The sequence below is a fragment of the Megascapheus bottae genome, chromosome 13 (genome assembly GCF_031878675.1).
Source record: "Megascapheus bottae isolate mThoBot1 chromosome 13, mThoBot2.hap1, whole genome shotgun sequence".
Lineage (NCBI taxonomy): Eukaryota > Metazoa > Chordata > Mammalia > Rodentia > Geomyidae > Megascapheus > Megascapheus bottae.
The window spans coordinates 59,661,103-59,677,961 of record NC_143521.1 but is presented as its reverse complement, the minus strand read 5'-3'; the positions used below and the strand labels follow the sequence as shown (position 1 = coordinate 59,677,961).

General features: G+C 61.3%; 2 protein-coding genes across 2 annotated transcripts in view; one reads left to right on the top strand and one right to left on the bottom strand.

Annotated features, from left to right (window-relative positions):
* Positions 1–4,840, top strand: Aspnat (aspartate N-acetyltransferase). Its single transcript, XM_090343921.1, has 3 exons — positions 1–361; positions 1,222–1,386; positions 2,758–4,840. The coding sequence occupies exons 1-3, from the start codon at positions 1–3 to the stop codon at positions 3,123–3,125; spliced, it is 894 nt and encodes a 297-aa protein (XP_090200047.1). The 3' UTR covers positions 3,126–4,840.
* A 3,010-nt stretch (positions 4,841–7,850) lies between these two features.
* The window catches only part of Poln (DNA polymerase nu), an 85,730-nt gene continuing 76,721 nt past the window's right edge, over positions 7,851–16,859 (bottom strand). Inside the window, exons 19-24 of the mRNA XM_090343922.1 lie at positions 15,920–16,051; positions 13,096–13,206; positions 12,430–12,508; positions 9,492–9,559; positions 8,717–8,778; positions 7,851–8,025 (exon numbers count right to left, since the gene is read on the bottom strand). Coding sequence (XP_090200048.1) covers positions 7,933–8,025; positions 8,717–8,778; positions 9,492–9,559; positions 12,430–12,508; positions 13,096–13,206; positions 15,920–16,051 — 545 coding nt within the window. The 3' untranslated portion in view covers positions 7,851–7,932. The remainder of the gene's footprint in view (positions 8,026–8,716; positions 8,779–9,491; positions 9,560–12,429; positions 12,509–13,095; positions 13,207–15,919; positions 16,052–16,859) is intronic.

Sequence of the window (16,859 nt, the reverse complement as noted above, 5' to 3'; positions counted from 1 at the left end):
ATGCATTGTGGGCCTCCCGACATGGTCTGCGAGACGAAGATCGTGGCCGCCGAGGACCATGAGGCGCTGCCGGGGCCCGGGAAGGACGCGCGGCTCGCCGCCGCCGCCGCCGCCGCCGGCGCCCTGTGGCCCCCGCTGCCCGCCGCGCCGCCGCCCGCGCCGGGCCCGGGGGCCGCGGGGGGCGCGGGGGGCGCGGGGCCGCCGGCCGGGCGCGGCGTCTGCATCCGCGAGTTCCGCGCCGCCGAGCAGGAGGCGGCGCGCCGCATCTTCTACGCCGGCATCCTGGAGCGCATCCCCAACACCGCCTTTCGCGGCCTGCGGCAGCACCCGCGCGCGCAGCTGCTCTACGCCCTGCTGGCCGGTCAGTGCGCCGTCCGCGGGGCCCGGGGCGGGGCGGCCGGGCAGGCGTGGGAACCGCCGGGGGCCGGGGCGGCGGGCCGGGCAGGGCCGGGGCTGCACCTGCGACGCGGGCCGGCGGTAACTATCCACCTTGGCGGGCGGGGGCGGGGGCCGGGCCCGGAGCCGGGTCCGAAGCGGGGGTCGGGGACGGGGCCGGGGCCGGGGGTCGGGGCCGGGGATGGGGATGGGGACGGGGCCGGTCCAGGCCGGGGGCCGGGGCGGGGGTCGGGGCCGGAGATGGGGATGGGGACAGGGCCGGGTCCAGGTGCCGGGAATGGGGATGGGGACGGGGCTGGGTCCAGGCCGGGGGGCCTGGGATGGGGATGGGGATGGGGACGGGGACGGGCACCGGGGCCGGGTCCAGGCTGGGGTCCAGGCTGGGGGTCGGGGATGGGGATGGGGTCGGGGCCGGGGACCGGGGCCGGATCCAGGCCGGGGGCCGGGCCGGGGGTCGAGGCTGGGTCCAGGCTGGGGGTCGGGGATGGGGATGGGGACGGGGCCGGGGACCGGGGCCGGATCCGGGCCGGGGTCCAGGCCGGGGTCGGGGCCGGGGATGGGGACGGGGCCGGGGGCCGCGGAGGCCCCCCGGGCCGGCACGAGCGGCGTCCACGGCGCAGAGGAGGAGCGCCGGCGACTCCGCCAAGGTCACGGCGGAGGCCGCCTCCCGCTGCCCGTCTGCAGCCCCAGCGCGGGCCGCGCCGCCCGGCCGTCCTCGGGGCGCCGCCGCGGGCCGAGCCCGAGCCCGAGCCCGCCGGGGAGCGGCCCCGGGCGGCGGGGCTCGCGGTGGGAGCGCCCGGCTCACCCGCCCTCGCCCGCCCGCAGTGCTCTGCTTCGCGGCCACCCGCTCGCTGCTGCTCACCAGCCTGGTGCCCGCCGCGCTCCTGGCCCTGCGCTACTACTACAGCCGCAAGGTGATCCTGGCCTACCTGGAGTGCGCGCTGCACACCGACATGGCCGACATCGAGCAGTACTACATGAAGCCGCCTGGTGAGCGGGCCCGACCCTCCCAGCACCCGCGGGCCGGTGCGACCGGCGCGGGGACACCCAGTCCAGTGCCTGAGGCTGCTGGCAAGTCGGGAAGGCGGTGGGGTCCGGACACATCCTGTGTCCTCTGCAGGTCACTCCCGGTGGGAACCTCTCCCCGGCACTCACCGGCGAAGGATGAGGTCCAGGGTGGAGGGTTCTCTGGGCAGAGGGCCCTGCGGGACACAGGAAGTGGCGAGGAATCCCCGTGCTGTCCCTCCGTGTCCTGCCTGGTCTCAGGACCTCTTGTGAACCACGGGGTCCTGCCAGCCCTGCGGTGGACTGGGGAGGCCAGGCTGGCACAAGGTCCAAGCAGCTGGGGCCTGACCTCGATCCCAGGCTGGGTCTTTGGAACCAGAAGACCAAGGGGAGTTGGGCCTTCATGGTAGGACAGCCTGCAGCAGGCTGCAGCAGACTAAGCCGTAGGCGCCACTCCGGCATCACTGGCTGTCGTTGTTGCTGGATCATCCTGGGCCCTGCTCTCCGATCAGCTGGCCTTGCTGCCTGCCCCTTTCCTGGACTCCTCTCCACACCTGGCCACCGCCTCTGACAGGCCTCAGATTTCCTTGCCTCTCCTGCCTCTGCCTGGGAGGAGCGGGGACTTTTGTCTCCCGGGAAGGCCAGGGCTGCGAGGAGCCCACGGCAGGCATGGTGAAGGCCCGGGCTGACGACCGTGGGCAGCTGGTAAAGGGTGGGTAGCTGGGGTCCTCAGAGCTCCTGTGTCCTGAAGGAGAGGGAAGGCAGCGGGCTGTGCGGGGTGGGGGTGGGGATGCCCTTCAGGCCCCAAGGCGGAGGCAAGATGGGGAGGTGGGTCCTGAGAGTGAGCAGGAGTGGCAGGGGCTGAGCCTGTGTGGGAAGTCTGGCCCTCGCGGGAGGAGTGGGTAGGCTGGTGTGGGGCGTGGGGGGTTCCCTAGGGCAGAGTGGGGTGTGCAGGCCGAGCCCGGCCCCTCAGCCTGTAGAGACGGCAGACTCCCCGAGACCTGCATCCTTCAGGTGTCCCCTCTGCACTGGCCTCCTGCACGCTCCATTCAGGTGGACTGAGCCGAGACACTCAGGAGAGACACTGTGGGGCCCAGGCCCTCTGGGATTTGGGGAGGGCCCTCTGGCGCCTGAGAGCCAGAACAGGGATGTGACACAGCCTCTGGTCCCAGGGAGTGGCTGTGCCCCAGGGCAGGTCCACACAGTTGGTAGGCTGAGTCCCGGCTTCCTGGGCTCAGGGCCTAGGGGAGCACAGCCCGGGGGAGGTGTGTGCCCCCAGCAGAGGCGGCAGGTTGGAGGGCGCCAGGGTTCGTGGCTGGCCACAGTGGGCGGCCTTGACGCCCCTTCCCCCCACAGGCTCCTGTTTCTGGGTGGCTGTGCTGGACGGCAACGTGGTGGGCATCGTGGCTGCGCGGGCCCACGAGGAGGACAACACGGTGGAGCTGCTGCGCATGTCCGTGGACTCCCGCTTCCGTGGCAAGGGCATCGCCAAGGCGCTGGGCCGGAAGGTGCTGGAGTTCGCTGTGGTGCACAACTACTCCGCCGTGGTGCTGGGCACGACGGCTGTCAAGGTGGCCGCCCACAAGCTGTACGAGTCCCTGGGCTTCAGACACATGGGCTCGAGTGACCGCTACGTGCTGCCCGGCATGACCCTCACGCTGGCCGAGCGCCTTTTCTTCCAGGTCCGCTACCACCACTACCGCCTGCAGCTACGCGAGGAGTGACCGCCGCCCCCCAGCCCCTCCGCCCCGTCCACCCGTGCCCGCCTGCCCGCCTGCCCGCCGCTGCCCCGTGCAGCCCTGCTTCGAGACGCTCACTTTGGCGTGTGTGTCGGGTTTTCCTTCTCCAGCATCCTGCGGCTGGCCGGCTGGTTCTGGGGGGTCCCAGGGCGGTCGCTCACCCGAGCCACCCTGGTGGGGGGTGTGGACCACTGGGGTGGGTCACCATGCCTTCAAGAGTGGCACTGTGGACGGCCTACACTGTCCACAAAGCTGCCCGGCCTGCCTCCATCTGAAAAGGCCCAGCCCTGCTCGCCAAGCACAGAATCCTGCCTCCGAGCCCCAGGTGGTGGATCGCAGGCCACAGCCAGGCTGTGGCGCCACCATTGGTCCCTGGAAGTGTGGCCTGCGGGGCTGGCCAGCCTTTGCCCCATGGGAGCTGAGCTGGCCACGGGCCCTGCTTCACTCTGTGCATGCTGAGGCTGTGGCCTGGCCGCATGCCGCTGCTCCTGCCTGCTCTGCTGTCCTGCCCAGACTGGACCCTGGGACCACGGCTGGGGGCACCTTGCCCAGCCTCAGCTCACCTTGAAGGGGCTTGCCCCGTGCCCACCCTGCCTGCTCTGTGGTGGGGCCTGGACTGGCCCTGCTACCCCCGTTCTGTCCATTCCTGCTTTGCTTTGACATCTCATTTTTGTCTCTTTTTGCCCGTTGACCCCACCCCTGGGCTTGGCTGACTCGAGCATTTTACTCAACAACCAGGTGTGGTTCCCAGAGCAACCCAGGGCGCTGGGGGCAGGGTCCCTGGGGGAGGGCCCCTCCCGGCCCCCTTCCGCTGGGCGTGGAGGTCTGCCCTGTGAATCTTACTAGCCCAGGCTGCTGCGAGCCACAGCTTATCCCAGCCTGAAACTGATCCATTTTCTAATAAGTTACTTAGACAGAATAGCACTCTGCATGACTTTAACTCTTGGGACAAAACGGTAGTTCGAACCTTCAGACACACATCTGTGTGGTGCTAGTGTACACACGGCCTCAGGCCCCCGTTGGCAGAGGGCTGGGTAGGTAGGGGGTTTCTGCTTGAACTCTGGAGGGAGACCTCGATTTAGCATCATTTCCCCTCCAAAGTCCGTATTGGGCCAGTGAAGCCCCAGGCTGCCCTTCGAGCCCCAGTGTACAGGCCTGAGGGGACCCAGGAATCGTGGAGCCTCGGGAGAAGCCTGGATTGAGACTGGGCAGTGGGGGGTGGGGGGGTCCTGCCCCTCACCAGGTGGCCTGCTTGGCACAGGGCTGGCTGTGCAGCCGGCCCCTCTGTGGGTGCTGGTCTGGGTGCAGGGTGGCAGTGTCTGAATGACCGGCTGATTCTGGACTTCGCAGGCTGGCAGGAGGGGCGTCGGAGCCTACCGGGCCCCTTTGTGTGGCGGGAGGCGCAGGCCATGGAGCTGGGTCCTGATATCTAGGCTGTGTTCCTATAACGCAGAGCTCCAGGAATGAGTTGGCAGAACAGGCCCTGTATACGGAGGGCCTTTTGTCCTGTTAGCAACCGAGGTGTGTGCAGAGCCCTGTACAGACCCCCCTCCCCTGTACAACTCCTCCCTGGTGGCACCCAGTCCCTGCTTGGGGATGGGAGTTTTGTAGACTGTACAGAAATCGGCACCCTATTTTCTTGCAGCTCTCAGATTTTGTTAATCTGGATTATACAGACAGACGTAAAGTGTTTTAGCAAAATGGAAAACAAACAGTTGTGCCTTTTCCTCTTTCTGTTTGGTTTTGGCTTGGGGCAGGTCTTAGCTGCCGTGGGGCAGTTAGGCCGCTGGTTGGTCTGAGGCCTGGGACAGGAGGCAGGGTGGGTCCGAGTGGCCGGCAGGGCTGGTGGGGAGGGGCCTTCTGCCACCCTTGCTCCTAGACCTGAAGTCTGGCACCAGGGCTGGGGGCCCTGGGCGATAGGATCCTCTCGGCACCTGTTTGCCCAGCAGGAGGAGCTCTGGCTGGGCTCTGGCGCATTCTCTGCTGCCGTTGGTTGTGCCCGGCGGGGCAGGCGGCAGGCAGGCAGGGGCCCTGACCGCTCCTGGTGGCCTCTGTAGACCAGCATGCAGCTCAGTGTGGCGCGGCAGCTCCCGGGGCACGCTGGCAGGCTGCTCGGGCCCTGCCCCCTCACCCAGTGGACAGTGCGCTGAGTTTTGTGTTTGTAGAGATTGCTCTTCTACCTCTGTGGGGCCCTCTGGGGCCTGCCGGCCACTGTCCTCCCTCAGCCTCCACCTCCCTCTCAGCCTGGCCAGGCCAGCCTGCGCCCTGCCCTGGGCCGGGTCTGGGGTCTCCAGAAGTCCTGGTGGTTATTCAGAAGCCTGTTTTGAGAGTGGGAAGGTTGGAAGGCAGACGTGGAATGTTCCAGAATTTCCACGGTTGACGGGGCTGTAGCCCAGAGGTGTGTGTTCTGTCCTGTGGACAGCCAGGCCAAGAGGGGGCCCCTGGGTCTTGGCCCAGGCGTGCTAGGGCACACCTGCTCTGGCCCCTAGCTGGAGGAGGAGGGGCAGCTTTCCCATGCTGCTCCAGGCCCCACTCACATGCCCAGTCTCCCCCCTGGCCCTGGGGGTGGGGTGGGGCAGCAACAGAGAGAATGGCCAGCCTGGCCAAAGGGTTGACAGCAGGCCTGAGGCCTTGCAGTCCAGGAGAGCCTCTGCTCTGCCTTTCCCTCCTTCCTCAGAGAAGGGGCAGGAGCCCCAGGTCCAGAGGGGCCAGGCCAGGGGCCCCAAGCCTCCCAACAAGAAGGGCTGGTAGGGGCCCTGAGTGTGCAGGACAGAGCGGTGGTGATTTCTGGGCCTGGCTTGTGTCCAGCCACGGCTCCTCAGAGCTGGCTTCCAGAGCTGTGCTATGGCTTGGGCATGACTGTTTCTGGGTCTTGCTGGCGCGTGGCACCCCCAGAAGGAAGTGGCTCCTAGCCAGAGGTGACCCTGAGCTGAGGGCTGACCGCTGCAGCTGGCTCCTTTGCTGCTCTGACTCCCTGGTCAGAAGCTGCGTCTGGAGTCAGTCCTGGCCTCGGATGCCGTGTCCCTGGGAGTGGCTGAGGGTGGCCTCCAGTTGCTGCCACCACCCTCTTGCAGAAGGGGCTGTGTCCATGAGTGGCGGCGCTCCCAGGGGTCTGGTGGAGGGTGGGTCCTGACACACTGTTGGATGTATTTTTTAAAAACAGCAATAATTAGCCATTTTACAGAAAGGTGTCCCTGTGCATGTGTGCGTGCATGCGTGTGTGTGCACGCACACATGAATGTGTGAGCATTTGTACCAATTGGTTTCTACATGCATGTGCAAATATGTGCACGTGAACACACATGCGGGGGTGCATATGCTAGCACATGTACACGTGAACATGTGTGTGTACCAGTGGTTGTGTGTGCGCACACGTGCACGTGTGCACACGTGTGCTCTTGGTGGAGAGAAGCAGGGTCCTGCCCTCGTCCCTTGCTGTATCCACCCCCCCTTGCTGGGCTTCACTCCACCCCTCCTGAATGTAGCACTGCCCAGCAGGCTGGCTAGCCTCTGCTGGCCCCTGCCCTGTCCACCTCCCACCTGTGGGACCGGGCAGGACAGCTGGGGCCTACCTGCACAGGGCGCTGGCTGGGAAGATGGTGCAGGGTGTGTCACAGAAGCGGGTCTCACTGTTGTGGTTTGTTCCTGAAGCTGTACTGTGAGTCCATGGTGGGGGTGGGGTGTCCTGAGACCCCAGGATGTGCCAAACAGCCCCGAGGGCCAAGCAGTGGGCAGAGCTCCCAAGGAGACAGGCTGGCCACGTGGGCCTGTGCCCGCCCGCACAGCCCCGATGCTGCTGTTTTTCAATAAAACCAGAGTTGAAGGAAAGAGGCTCTGTGCTTTTTTGAGGTGTCTTTTGGGGTGGTGACTTGGGGCTGCTGCTGTGTGCTGGCTGGGCTGGATGCTAGAGTGGGGCTCTGAAGGGGCTCCCCCTGGTGGGAGCTCACAGGTTGGGGTGGGCTCTGCTTTGGACTCATGGGTCCCTGATCACTAGCTTTTGGGCACCCAAACCCCTGCCCTGGCTGAGATGACTTGATTCCCCCTACTCCAGGGGACCCCTGAGTGGCTGGTGCCTGTGCTTGTGGGCCCGCACCTCTGAGGCCTGCAGGGGTGGTGGGGGAGCCAGGTGTGTCCAAGGGAGGGAGGAGGGGATGGGGTCACCTCAGGAGGCCATGGCACCAGGGGCAGCAGGCAGATCCCCCCTGTGCTATCTGGCCGCAGCAGGGTGCCGGCCTTGCTGGCAGAGGGACCTTTGGGTCCCTGGGCACGCCCTGGCCTCCCTGGCGCCTGTCCACAGCGGTCTGCCTGGGCATGTTCCCTGTGCCAGGTCAGACGCCAGCGAGCTGGACAGTATCTCCGGAGCTTGGGACCACACAGCCACCCCAATAGCAGCACCGCGGAGCTTCAGCTCGAGGCCTGAGGAGCCACCCTCTGCCGTCATATGTGTGTGGTTTGGTGCTGGGAAGGACAGGCCCGACTGGAGACTCATCTAGGGCCACCTCGGGTTTGGGGAGTGGGGTTAGCCCTGCCTCAGGCCAGGCAGCGGGGCAGACAGTGTGTGTGTCAGTCCACCCACGAATGGAGCCACGCACACACCGTTGGCTTCTCTGAGCATTTACTCAAGGGAGGAACTCGAGGTCCTAGCCAGAGAGGGCCAGTGCAGCAGCACCACCCAGAACCCCACCAAGTGCCCGCTGGCAGCCTGGGGAAGGCCTCTTCCTCTCACAGTGTCCTGGGCTACGGGCATGAGGAGGTGACAACGCAGGCATTTTAGGTGAGGAGGAGCAAGTGGTCAGTGGCTGGGTTGTGACTGGGCCCAGGCCTCCTGCAGGGGGGTGAGGTCTCCCCACGAGTGGCCAGCACTCAGGCTCACCTTCAGAGGAACCTGTGGATGGCAGCCAGAGATAAGTTTGGGCTGGGCCAGCTGTGCCCACCAGCTCCCAGAGCCACACAGAAGTGTAGGGGTGCGCACAGCACTACTAGAGACACGGCTGTGCGGGCTATGACAGCCTTCTACACATGGACCATGCAAACACATGCGCACACACACCACGGACTAGCCACCACACAGACATGCACACACACGGACACACACACACACACACGGACCAGCCACCACACAGACATGCACACACCACACACACACACACAAGGGACCAGCCACCACACGTGCACACACACACTCACGCACAAGGGGTCGGCTACCACTTGGGCCCACATACACCGACAGGCTGTGGGTCATGACACCGGGCCCTGCAGAGCCAGGGTCTGAGGCTCCGGGGGAAGTATGTCTTGGCACGAGGCCCTCGAGGCCAGTGGCTGGAGTGAGCCAGAGGGCAGAAGGGCTGTCCTGGGGGCCTGATCCTGAGCCTAGGGAGGAGCCCACATGGCTCCCTCCAGACAGGAGGGAAGGGGCTGCCTGTCTGCAGAACGCACTGCTCAGCAGGGTGCGGGCACAGGGCCTGGGCAGCAGAATGGGGTCTGCTCTGTCCCGCTGCCCAGGCCGCCCTGCGTGGCTCTGGCTGGGTGCTGAAGTGGGGAGGTGGGGCGGCAGGCCCGACTGCTAACCTGCTTACCTGTAGCTGCAGCTCCGGGCTCTGCACCCACCTCAAGGACTCCATGGTGGCCCTGACAAGAGCTGGGACAGGAAGATGGCCGTTTGTCACGTGGGCGGCTCAGGGTCCTGGTCTCAAAGGCTCAGGGTGGAGCAGAGGGGAAGAGGGCGTTTTCCCCGGCTGTCTGGGCCACCTGCTTGCCTCCCGTGTTCACAAGGGAAGCGAGGCCAGGAGGTCTGGGTCCTGGATCCTCTCAGATTCCCATGGCTAGTTCAGTTCCTGTGGCCATACTGTGCCCCCTGAGGACACCCTGCTCCCTGGGCGCTGGCCCCACCCCACCACAGCTTGGCTCCCCGGGTGGGCAGGGCAGGCAGGGGCGGGTTCTGTGCTCAAGCTTCTAACTCCTGTCACAGCCCTGGCGGGAGGCAGCACTGCCACCCAGCCGGAGCAGCCTGGGAATAGGAGGCTGTGACTGTGGCTTCCGGTCATGCTGGATGTGACTGTCATTCGGGAGAGTGGCTCTGCCGTGCTGGCTGTGGCCCTCTTCAGTGACCATCTCTTCAGAGCCCCTGCCATCAGCTGGAGGAGCGGCTGTGCATGCGTGTGTGCGCGTGTGTGCGTGTGCACCACTCAAGCACCACAGCCAGCACAAGGCAGCTGTCTACTGTCCCCGTATCCCTAAATCAGACCAGCTTCTGTGCCTGCTTGGGGGTGGTGGGCTGGAAGGCAGAGCAGTCTCTGGGGAGCTGGCCATTTTCAAGCCGAGGGGGAGAAAGCGCTGCATTCTTTGGCTTACCCGCAAACTCGGGGACCTGAGCATCTTCCACTTCAAACAGCAGCTCGTCATGGATCTGGGCGACCAGCCTGCAGGGAGGGATATGGTGAGGTCGCGGCTCCTGGCACAGGGTACTTCAGAGCCAGGCAGAGCCAGGCGGGCTGCCCAGGACGGCGGCTCCTAGCCCTGGTGTCAGCCCTTCCGGTGGAGCAGACGTGGGTGAGGGCCCTCACACGCAGGACAGCCGCATCCGGCACAGGTAATTAACAGATGACCCATTAAAGATAGGGGCCGGAGCCTGGCGCTCCTCAGTGCCTCAGCCCGAACCCTGCTGCCCCAGCAGGCTCCCAACATGGTACAGGGCTACAAGGAGCCTCAGTGAGGCCCCGTGGCAGAGGTCACAGGCAGGGCCAGTGAGCTGGGCTGGGAGGGCAGCCTCTGCAGAGATGGGCCAGGGCTAGTATTGGCGGTAGGTATCTGTGGTAGCCTGCCCTGTCTCTCTTCCTCCCTCCAAGCCATCGTTTCTTTGGGGCAAAGTGGAGTCCAGGGGCTTGGGCTTGGTTCTGGCCTGCCTGTTGTCCCCTGACATTCAGACGCATCGGCCCCTCCCAGGAAGCCTTGGCCAAGGGCCAGCGCTTTACTGCCACTCCGTTTCCCTACATCTGGAAGGAGCTAGGTCAGAGCAGTTTGTGCCAATGTGGCATCAAGAGTGAAGGGACCTAGGAAGCAGAGGGATTTGGTCTTGCTGCCCTGAGTTTCTACACCCAGGCTGCAGCTGGGCCACCTGGCCAGCGGCCGTGCACATGTGCTAGAAAGGCCAGGTCTGCACAGGAGACTGGGGCCTCCGAGGTTTCATGCGCAGTTCCCGGGCAGGAGCCCTGCCCTCAGGAGTTGTCACCCCGTGGACCACGGCAGGGACCAGCTGCAGGCCCAACTCTTCAACTTCAAGTCAGGGGCTTGGCTCCCAAAGGGCTCACTTCACAAACAGGCAGAAACCTCAGAAAAGGCACTTGGAAGTCATTCCTGATTTAGCAGAAACACTTTCACACCTCTTGAAATCACATCATGGAATCTGGGTTGCCGGTGTGGCGCCCTAAGAATAGGTATGACTGTGAGTCACCTGAACATCGCCTCACAGCCTCCCTGATACCACCATGCCCTCAGCCCAGCACCCAGGCCTGCCATGCCTCTAGTTGGCAACCCAGGCACAGGGTGGTGGAGAAGAGCATACTCAGACCTCCTGCACTCACAGCAGGGGAGCTGACTTCCAGTGTTGCTGCTGCAGAGGGGACATCAAGGCAGCCTGAGGCCTGTAGAGGCAACACTCCAGAAAGGTCTCACCTTGTCCCTGTGCTGGGGTCTGCCAGGTAACTCCCTTAAAAGGGGCCCCAGCTGCACCGCACCCCAAACTTCCTCCAGAAGATGCAAGGTAGGAGACACATAGCTCCTAATGGGAGACACAGCGCTAGCTAAGGTGTGTGCAGACAGGTCACAGCATGCCCTGAGCCGTGTTCTCTTACTCTGTGCTCAGTAAAATCCAGTGGTGGTTGGAGTCCTAAGAATGGCCTGAATTTAGCTTGCAGAGGGACCTTCCTCACGCAACAGAGACCCCAAGCATCTGCACCCAGCTTCACTAGAAACAAGCAGGAGGAAGGTTTTAAGTCCTGCACTGTCCTGGATGCAGAGCAACAGTGCGCCTTTCACCAGCTGCTATAATGGACATCCAGCCAGAAGGCCCATACCAATGGGAAACGCTGGATCGTCTCACCAAGAGACTGGGAAAGGGGGAAAGACGAAGGGATTTCAGGAATCCAGAAACCCTGGAGCAAGCCCGTGTATATACACACACCCGTGTGGGGAAGGGGACAGACAGAGGGATTGGTGAGGGGGGAGTGCCCTAGGCCTCAATCACCCACAGGGCAGGGCTCCACAGGACTCTCAAGCTCCCTCCTCTGGGCCCTAGAGTCTCCCTTGCTCTCTGCCTGTAGCTCTTCAGGTGGCGCCCACAGCGCATGCCTCTGTGCAGAGCCACGAAGATCACCTAAGAACCCACGGCCAGTGAGACCCACAGTGGAACGTGAAGGCACCACATTTTAAAGCATGAGTGATCCCTGCTTTGAGAGACATGGTAGACAAGGGCCACAGGCCATCAGGTCCCCACTCTCCAAAGGCAAGAGCTGTGGGTGCTGGCACAGTGCCATGAAGCCCTGCCTCTCCAGCTCAGAGCCCCTTTCCTCAGGGTCAGAGGGTTCTGACCTGCCCTCTGGCCTCCGAGGTCCCCACAGAACTAGCTGGAGGTCCGCAGTCCTCAGGATGGGGCTTGGAACACACAAGGTGCATGGAATGATCAAGGCTCTTGGGGGTCTGTCTACACATGATCTCCTCTCCGAGGGGTTGTGGTAGGTCACTAGGCGGGAAGGGGTCCTGGAATCCTGGAGAAGAGTGTGGGTCTGGGTGGCCACTGACCGCCAGGGGTAGGCCAGGGACGGGGGGCTGCAGTGAGGGCTCTCTGCCTCCTCTCTGCTGGGACGCAGGGGCAGAGATCAGTAGGGCAGACCCAAGTTCTGCAGCTGGGGCAACCATGGTGGAGCCTCTCACTGCGCGGCTCTGAGGGCTCCGGAGCTGTGGGTGGCAGCAGCAGGTGCTGGGGCAGCGTCTGCTGTGGAGCTGCGGGTGCACTTGCCTTGGGGAAGGGCTGCTTTAGGCTGTGCATTTCCTGCAACAGCCCAGGAAGCTGTGGGGATTGCATGTCTGTCTTGACGCTTCTGTGCCTAAGCTGGTGGTTCCCTGGTTGCCAGGCAGAGTAGGCCAGGGCATGAGCCTGTAGGGGCTCAGGTGCACGTGGGCCCTTTGTTCTGTGGGGCTGGGTAGCTGGAAGTAAGGGTGCTATGCCAGATCCTGGGAAACTGCTACCAAATCCCACCAGAGCTGGACTCGCAGACTGGCTGTCCCTACTGACCTGGCTGTCAGGGAGCGGGAAGTGGCCACTGCAGCGAAGATACGGATGGTGGCCATCTTACAGAGGTCTGCGGCGGAGCCTGGGACACAAACCGTCGGTTTCAGGCCAGAGTGCCAGGCACACGTTCCACAGCAGCTGCTTCACGGTATGCTTGGATCTCTGTACTCATGCTATGGCTGTGCTTTCTGAAAGCCCTAACAATGCAGCCTCCCCGCACCAGCCCCTCCCCCGCTCAGGGCACCCTCCCCGCACCAGCCCCTCTGCTGCTCCGCACCGTGGGGAGTGGGTTTGAAGGTCTTATTCTAGAGGCCTGACTCAGCCAGGCACTCGTGGTGAGATGGAAGGGCCCGGGTCAGGCATGCTGGCTAGAGACTTAAGTTTCCTACTTGAAGATATGGGGACTCAAGGAAATGCTTTCCTGTGCCAGGCACTGGCTGCAAACAGCTGCTGTCACTCCCACCTCCCCATGGGCACTGCCAGGTAGGTGAGACACAGGAAGCCCGTGTGGGAAAGTCCCTGGGAGCAGGAAATGACACAATGATGGGTTGGGCATTGCCTAGTCCTGCGGTTGGCAAATCCAAGGGGCAGGCCGACTCAGAAAAGTAGCAGAGGAGCCCACAGGCGGCAGCAGGCCGCAGGCAGCAGAGTTGGCTGGGGACCCTGTACCTTGCATCATGAAGTTCACTGCCTGCCTCTCTGCTTGTGCCCGGAGCTGCGGGTCCTGTGCACGGATCTTCAGCAGGGGTCTTCTTCTGCCCATGAGGGAAGTCACATAGCCTAGGTTACAGGAAGAAGCAGATAAGAGACAGTGTTTGGGGGCAGGGCCCTCTTGCTAACTCAGGGCCTCCCTCAGAGCTGCCTGGCCTGTTGCTAGGGCAAAGCGTTCTGTGCAGAGAGCAGGGGCCTGTAGTGATGGCCTCTGCTAGCCAGAACTTAGATCTCACACAGGGCAAGAGGGCAGTCTTTATGTGCGGTCCTCAGGATGGGGCTTGGAACACACAAGATGCATGGAATGATCAAGGCTCTTGGGGGTCTGTCTACACATGATCTCCTCTCCAAGGGGCTGTGGTAGGTCACTAGGCGGGAAGGGGTCCTGGAATCCTGGAGAAGAGTGTGGGTCTGGGTGGCCATTGACAGCCAGAGGTAGGCCAGGGACGGGGGCTGCAGTGGGGGCTCTCTGCCTCCTCTCTGCCGGGACCCAGGGGCAGAGATCAGTAGGGCAGACCCGATATGTAGAAGGGGATAGAAGCCATGGTACAGGGGGCTCACAACTGAGCCCAGCAGCCTGCTTTTATGACCAGAAAGGGGACAGGCAGAATGGCGACAACAGTCCTGGCCTCCCTTTATGTGAACGAAGGTTGTTGGGCCAGCCACCAGTCTCCCGCCAGGCCTCTAGGGGAGGAAAGTGCTCTGGCCTGGGTGGAAGCCGGTGCTCTGGTGGCCACAAGTCCAATGCAAGCTGTTTGCCCTTAAAAGCCAGCATTGAGCAGGGCACTGGTGGCTCCTACCTGTAATCCTAGCCACTCAGGTGGCTGAGATCTGAGGATCACAGCTCAAAACCAGTGTAGGCAGAAAAGTCCATGAGGAGACTCTCATCTCCAACTAAGCACTAAAAAAGCCAGAAGTGGCCCTGTGGTTCAAGTGGAGGAGCACTAGCTTTGAGCACAAAAGCTCAGGGACAGTGTCCAGGCCCAGAGTTCAAGCCCCAGGAGTTGTCCATACACAAAAAGGTGCTGATAACAAGGGGTGCTGATAACAAGGGCTTATCAGCAACAGTGATTTAACAATATGGAACAACGCTGAAACAGTGTTTAATTCCTGTCCCTGTGGGAGGTGGATCTCTACCTCTGTTTTACTAACACTATTTCAACATTGCAAAATGGAGAGTATTTAATTGTTGGTAAATCCTGGGCTCCTGGACAGGAAATGGTCACTGCTTCTGGGAGTGATTCATCTCCAGGAACATCCCCAGGCCAGGCGGCCCAGGCCCTGTAAGATTGCAGGAAGGTGTTTGCTCTTGCTCTTGTGCTCTGATTACACCCAGAGTGGAGTTCTACAGCAGGAGTTCTTAGGGTGCTGGCCGGGGGCTCTTGGTGGTCCCTTTAGGGGCCAGTGGAAACAGCCAGGTGCAATGCCACCTTTCTGGTAGTCAAGGAGAAGCTATGGGAGGTGTATCCAGACCCCAGGTGGACGACCCTCATGAGTCCCTGGGAAGCTCTGGGGTGCTGTAGGCTGCCCAAATCTGTGTGTACCTGGAGGGGTCATGCTAGGGTTAGTCAGGCCTGACTCCTGCCAAGCCAATCCTTCCTTGACTGTTTCTCACTAACGGGAGAATGTTGGTTTGGGAATGCTCTCTTGGAACCAATTATTGGTCTTATTTCTTGTTGTTCATTAACTTCTGTTCTTCTATTTCCTTTCTTCCTTTTCTGGGGCTTGAATTCTGGGCCTGGGTGCTGTCCCTGAGCTCTTGAACTCAAGGCTATCGCCCTACTACTTTGAGCCACAGTGCCACTCTGGTTTCTGGTGGTCCACAGACTTTCATGCCCGGGCTGCTCTGAACCGCAATCCTCAGGCTCAGCCTCCTGAGCAGAAAGGATGACAGGCAGGAGCCACTGGTGCCGGGCTACAAGTTGTTGTTGCTGCTTCTCCTTCTTCTTTGTGGGTCATGGGGCTTGAACTCAGCCTGGGTGCTATCTCTGAGCTCTTCAGCTCCAGGCTACCACCCTATCCTTGAGCCAAGCCCCACTTCCCATTTTTCTAGAGGCTAATTTGAGATAAAATCTCAGGCTAGCTTTGAACTTTGATCCAGATCTCAGCCTCCTGAGTAGCGAGGATTACAGGCATGAGCCATCGTGCCCGGCTACAAGTTTCTTTTTAAGATACTATTTTTAGTGTATTGCTTAATTTCCAGGTCTCATGGTTTGTGCTGAGATGTTTTATTGTCATTCATCTCCAAATCATGTCTTTTTTAAGGGATGTCCTTTCTTTTCTTTTTACTTTACTCAGGATCATGACACATTTACATCTAAGTATATGGACAGACAGCTACCCACACAGATCTGTACAGAACTAGCTTCTGACTGCACTGCAGTCCCCGTTATAACTGGCTTAAAATTCTTTGAAGTCTGTTTGTGTTTCCTTTGAGACCACATTGTGCAATTCTTGTAAATGGACTGCCTGCCTTTCCCAGGAACATATGTCTCCATTTTTTGTGTGTGCTGCTATCATCTACTGTTTGTCTATCTGGGCATCTATCATCTATTACTCAAGATTGTTTTGCTGCTGTAAGAGCCTGGTTCTATCTTCTTCCTGTGTGCTGATGCTTTCTTTGTCTATCTATCCAGACACAGACGATGGCTTGCTCTCATCTTCTTCCCAGACTCAGCAGTCTGATTCATACACTGTCCATTTATCTATGTATCCACCTAGCTGCAGAACCATGAGCCACAGATACCACTAGCTGCCAGAGGCTTGGCTGTGGCTGGCTTACCTGTATGGTGACACTGGGAAATAGCTGCTTGGGAAAAGTCCTTAATTTTCTTGTACTTGTGCAAAAAACTCTCCAAGAAGCAGGAGGCTTCTTGAACAGTAACGCCAAGGCAAGCAGCAAGCCGCTCCTTCCCTGTACGAGTCAGAAAGATCCATGATCAGAGTCCAGCCCAATCCATAACAATTGAATGAAGGGCACTAAAAGCATTTGAGTGGTACCAGGCACACAGGTCTCAGAGGTGACTGGGTGTGGCAGGGGGAGGCAGTGAGTCAAGGCCCAGTGGCACCATGGACCATAGTACTGAGCTGGTACTGGCTTTGGGCTGCACAGACGAGGTGCTGAGTCTCATGGATCTGTATAGGGCCAGCTAAACACTTTCTCCATATGTCTGTGAATGAAGTAGACCCAGTACTGTTCTTGGCTTGGCTAGTGGGAGATCTGACTGCAGAAGTGGGGGAGGCTTGCCAACAGGTAGCGGTGGCTCACACCTATAATCCCAGCTACTCAGGAGGCTGAGATCAGAGAATCAAGGTTCAAAGCCAGCCCGGTACAAAAGGACAGGAGACTTATCTATAGTTAACTTCTAGAAAATGGGAAGTGGGGCTTGGCTCAGGCCCAGGGGTAGGGTGGTAGCCTTGAGCTGAAGAGTTCAGGAACAGTGCCCAGGCTGAGTTCAAGCCCCGTGGCCCACACACACGTACAAAAAAGAACTGGAAAAGAACTGGGGGAGGCTTGCTGGTAGCCGTGGCTCACGCCTGTAATCCCAGCTACTCAGGAGGCTGAGATCTGAGGATCAGGGATCAAAGGCAGCCCAGGAACTGAAGTCTGTGAAATGAAGATAGGAATGGGCTGACAGCCCTTGCACATCTGGTCAGGTCTTGGCCAGCTGAGGCCGTTCTTAGTACTAGACCCAATAATATTGAGTCTCTGGGACAGTGGA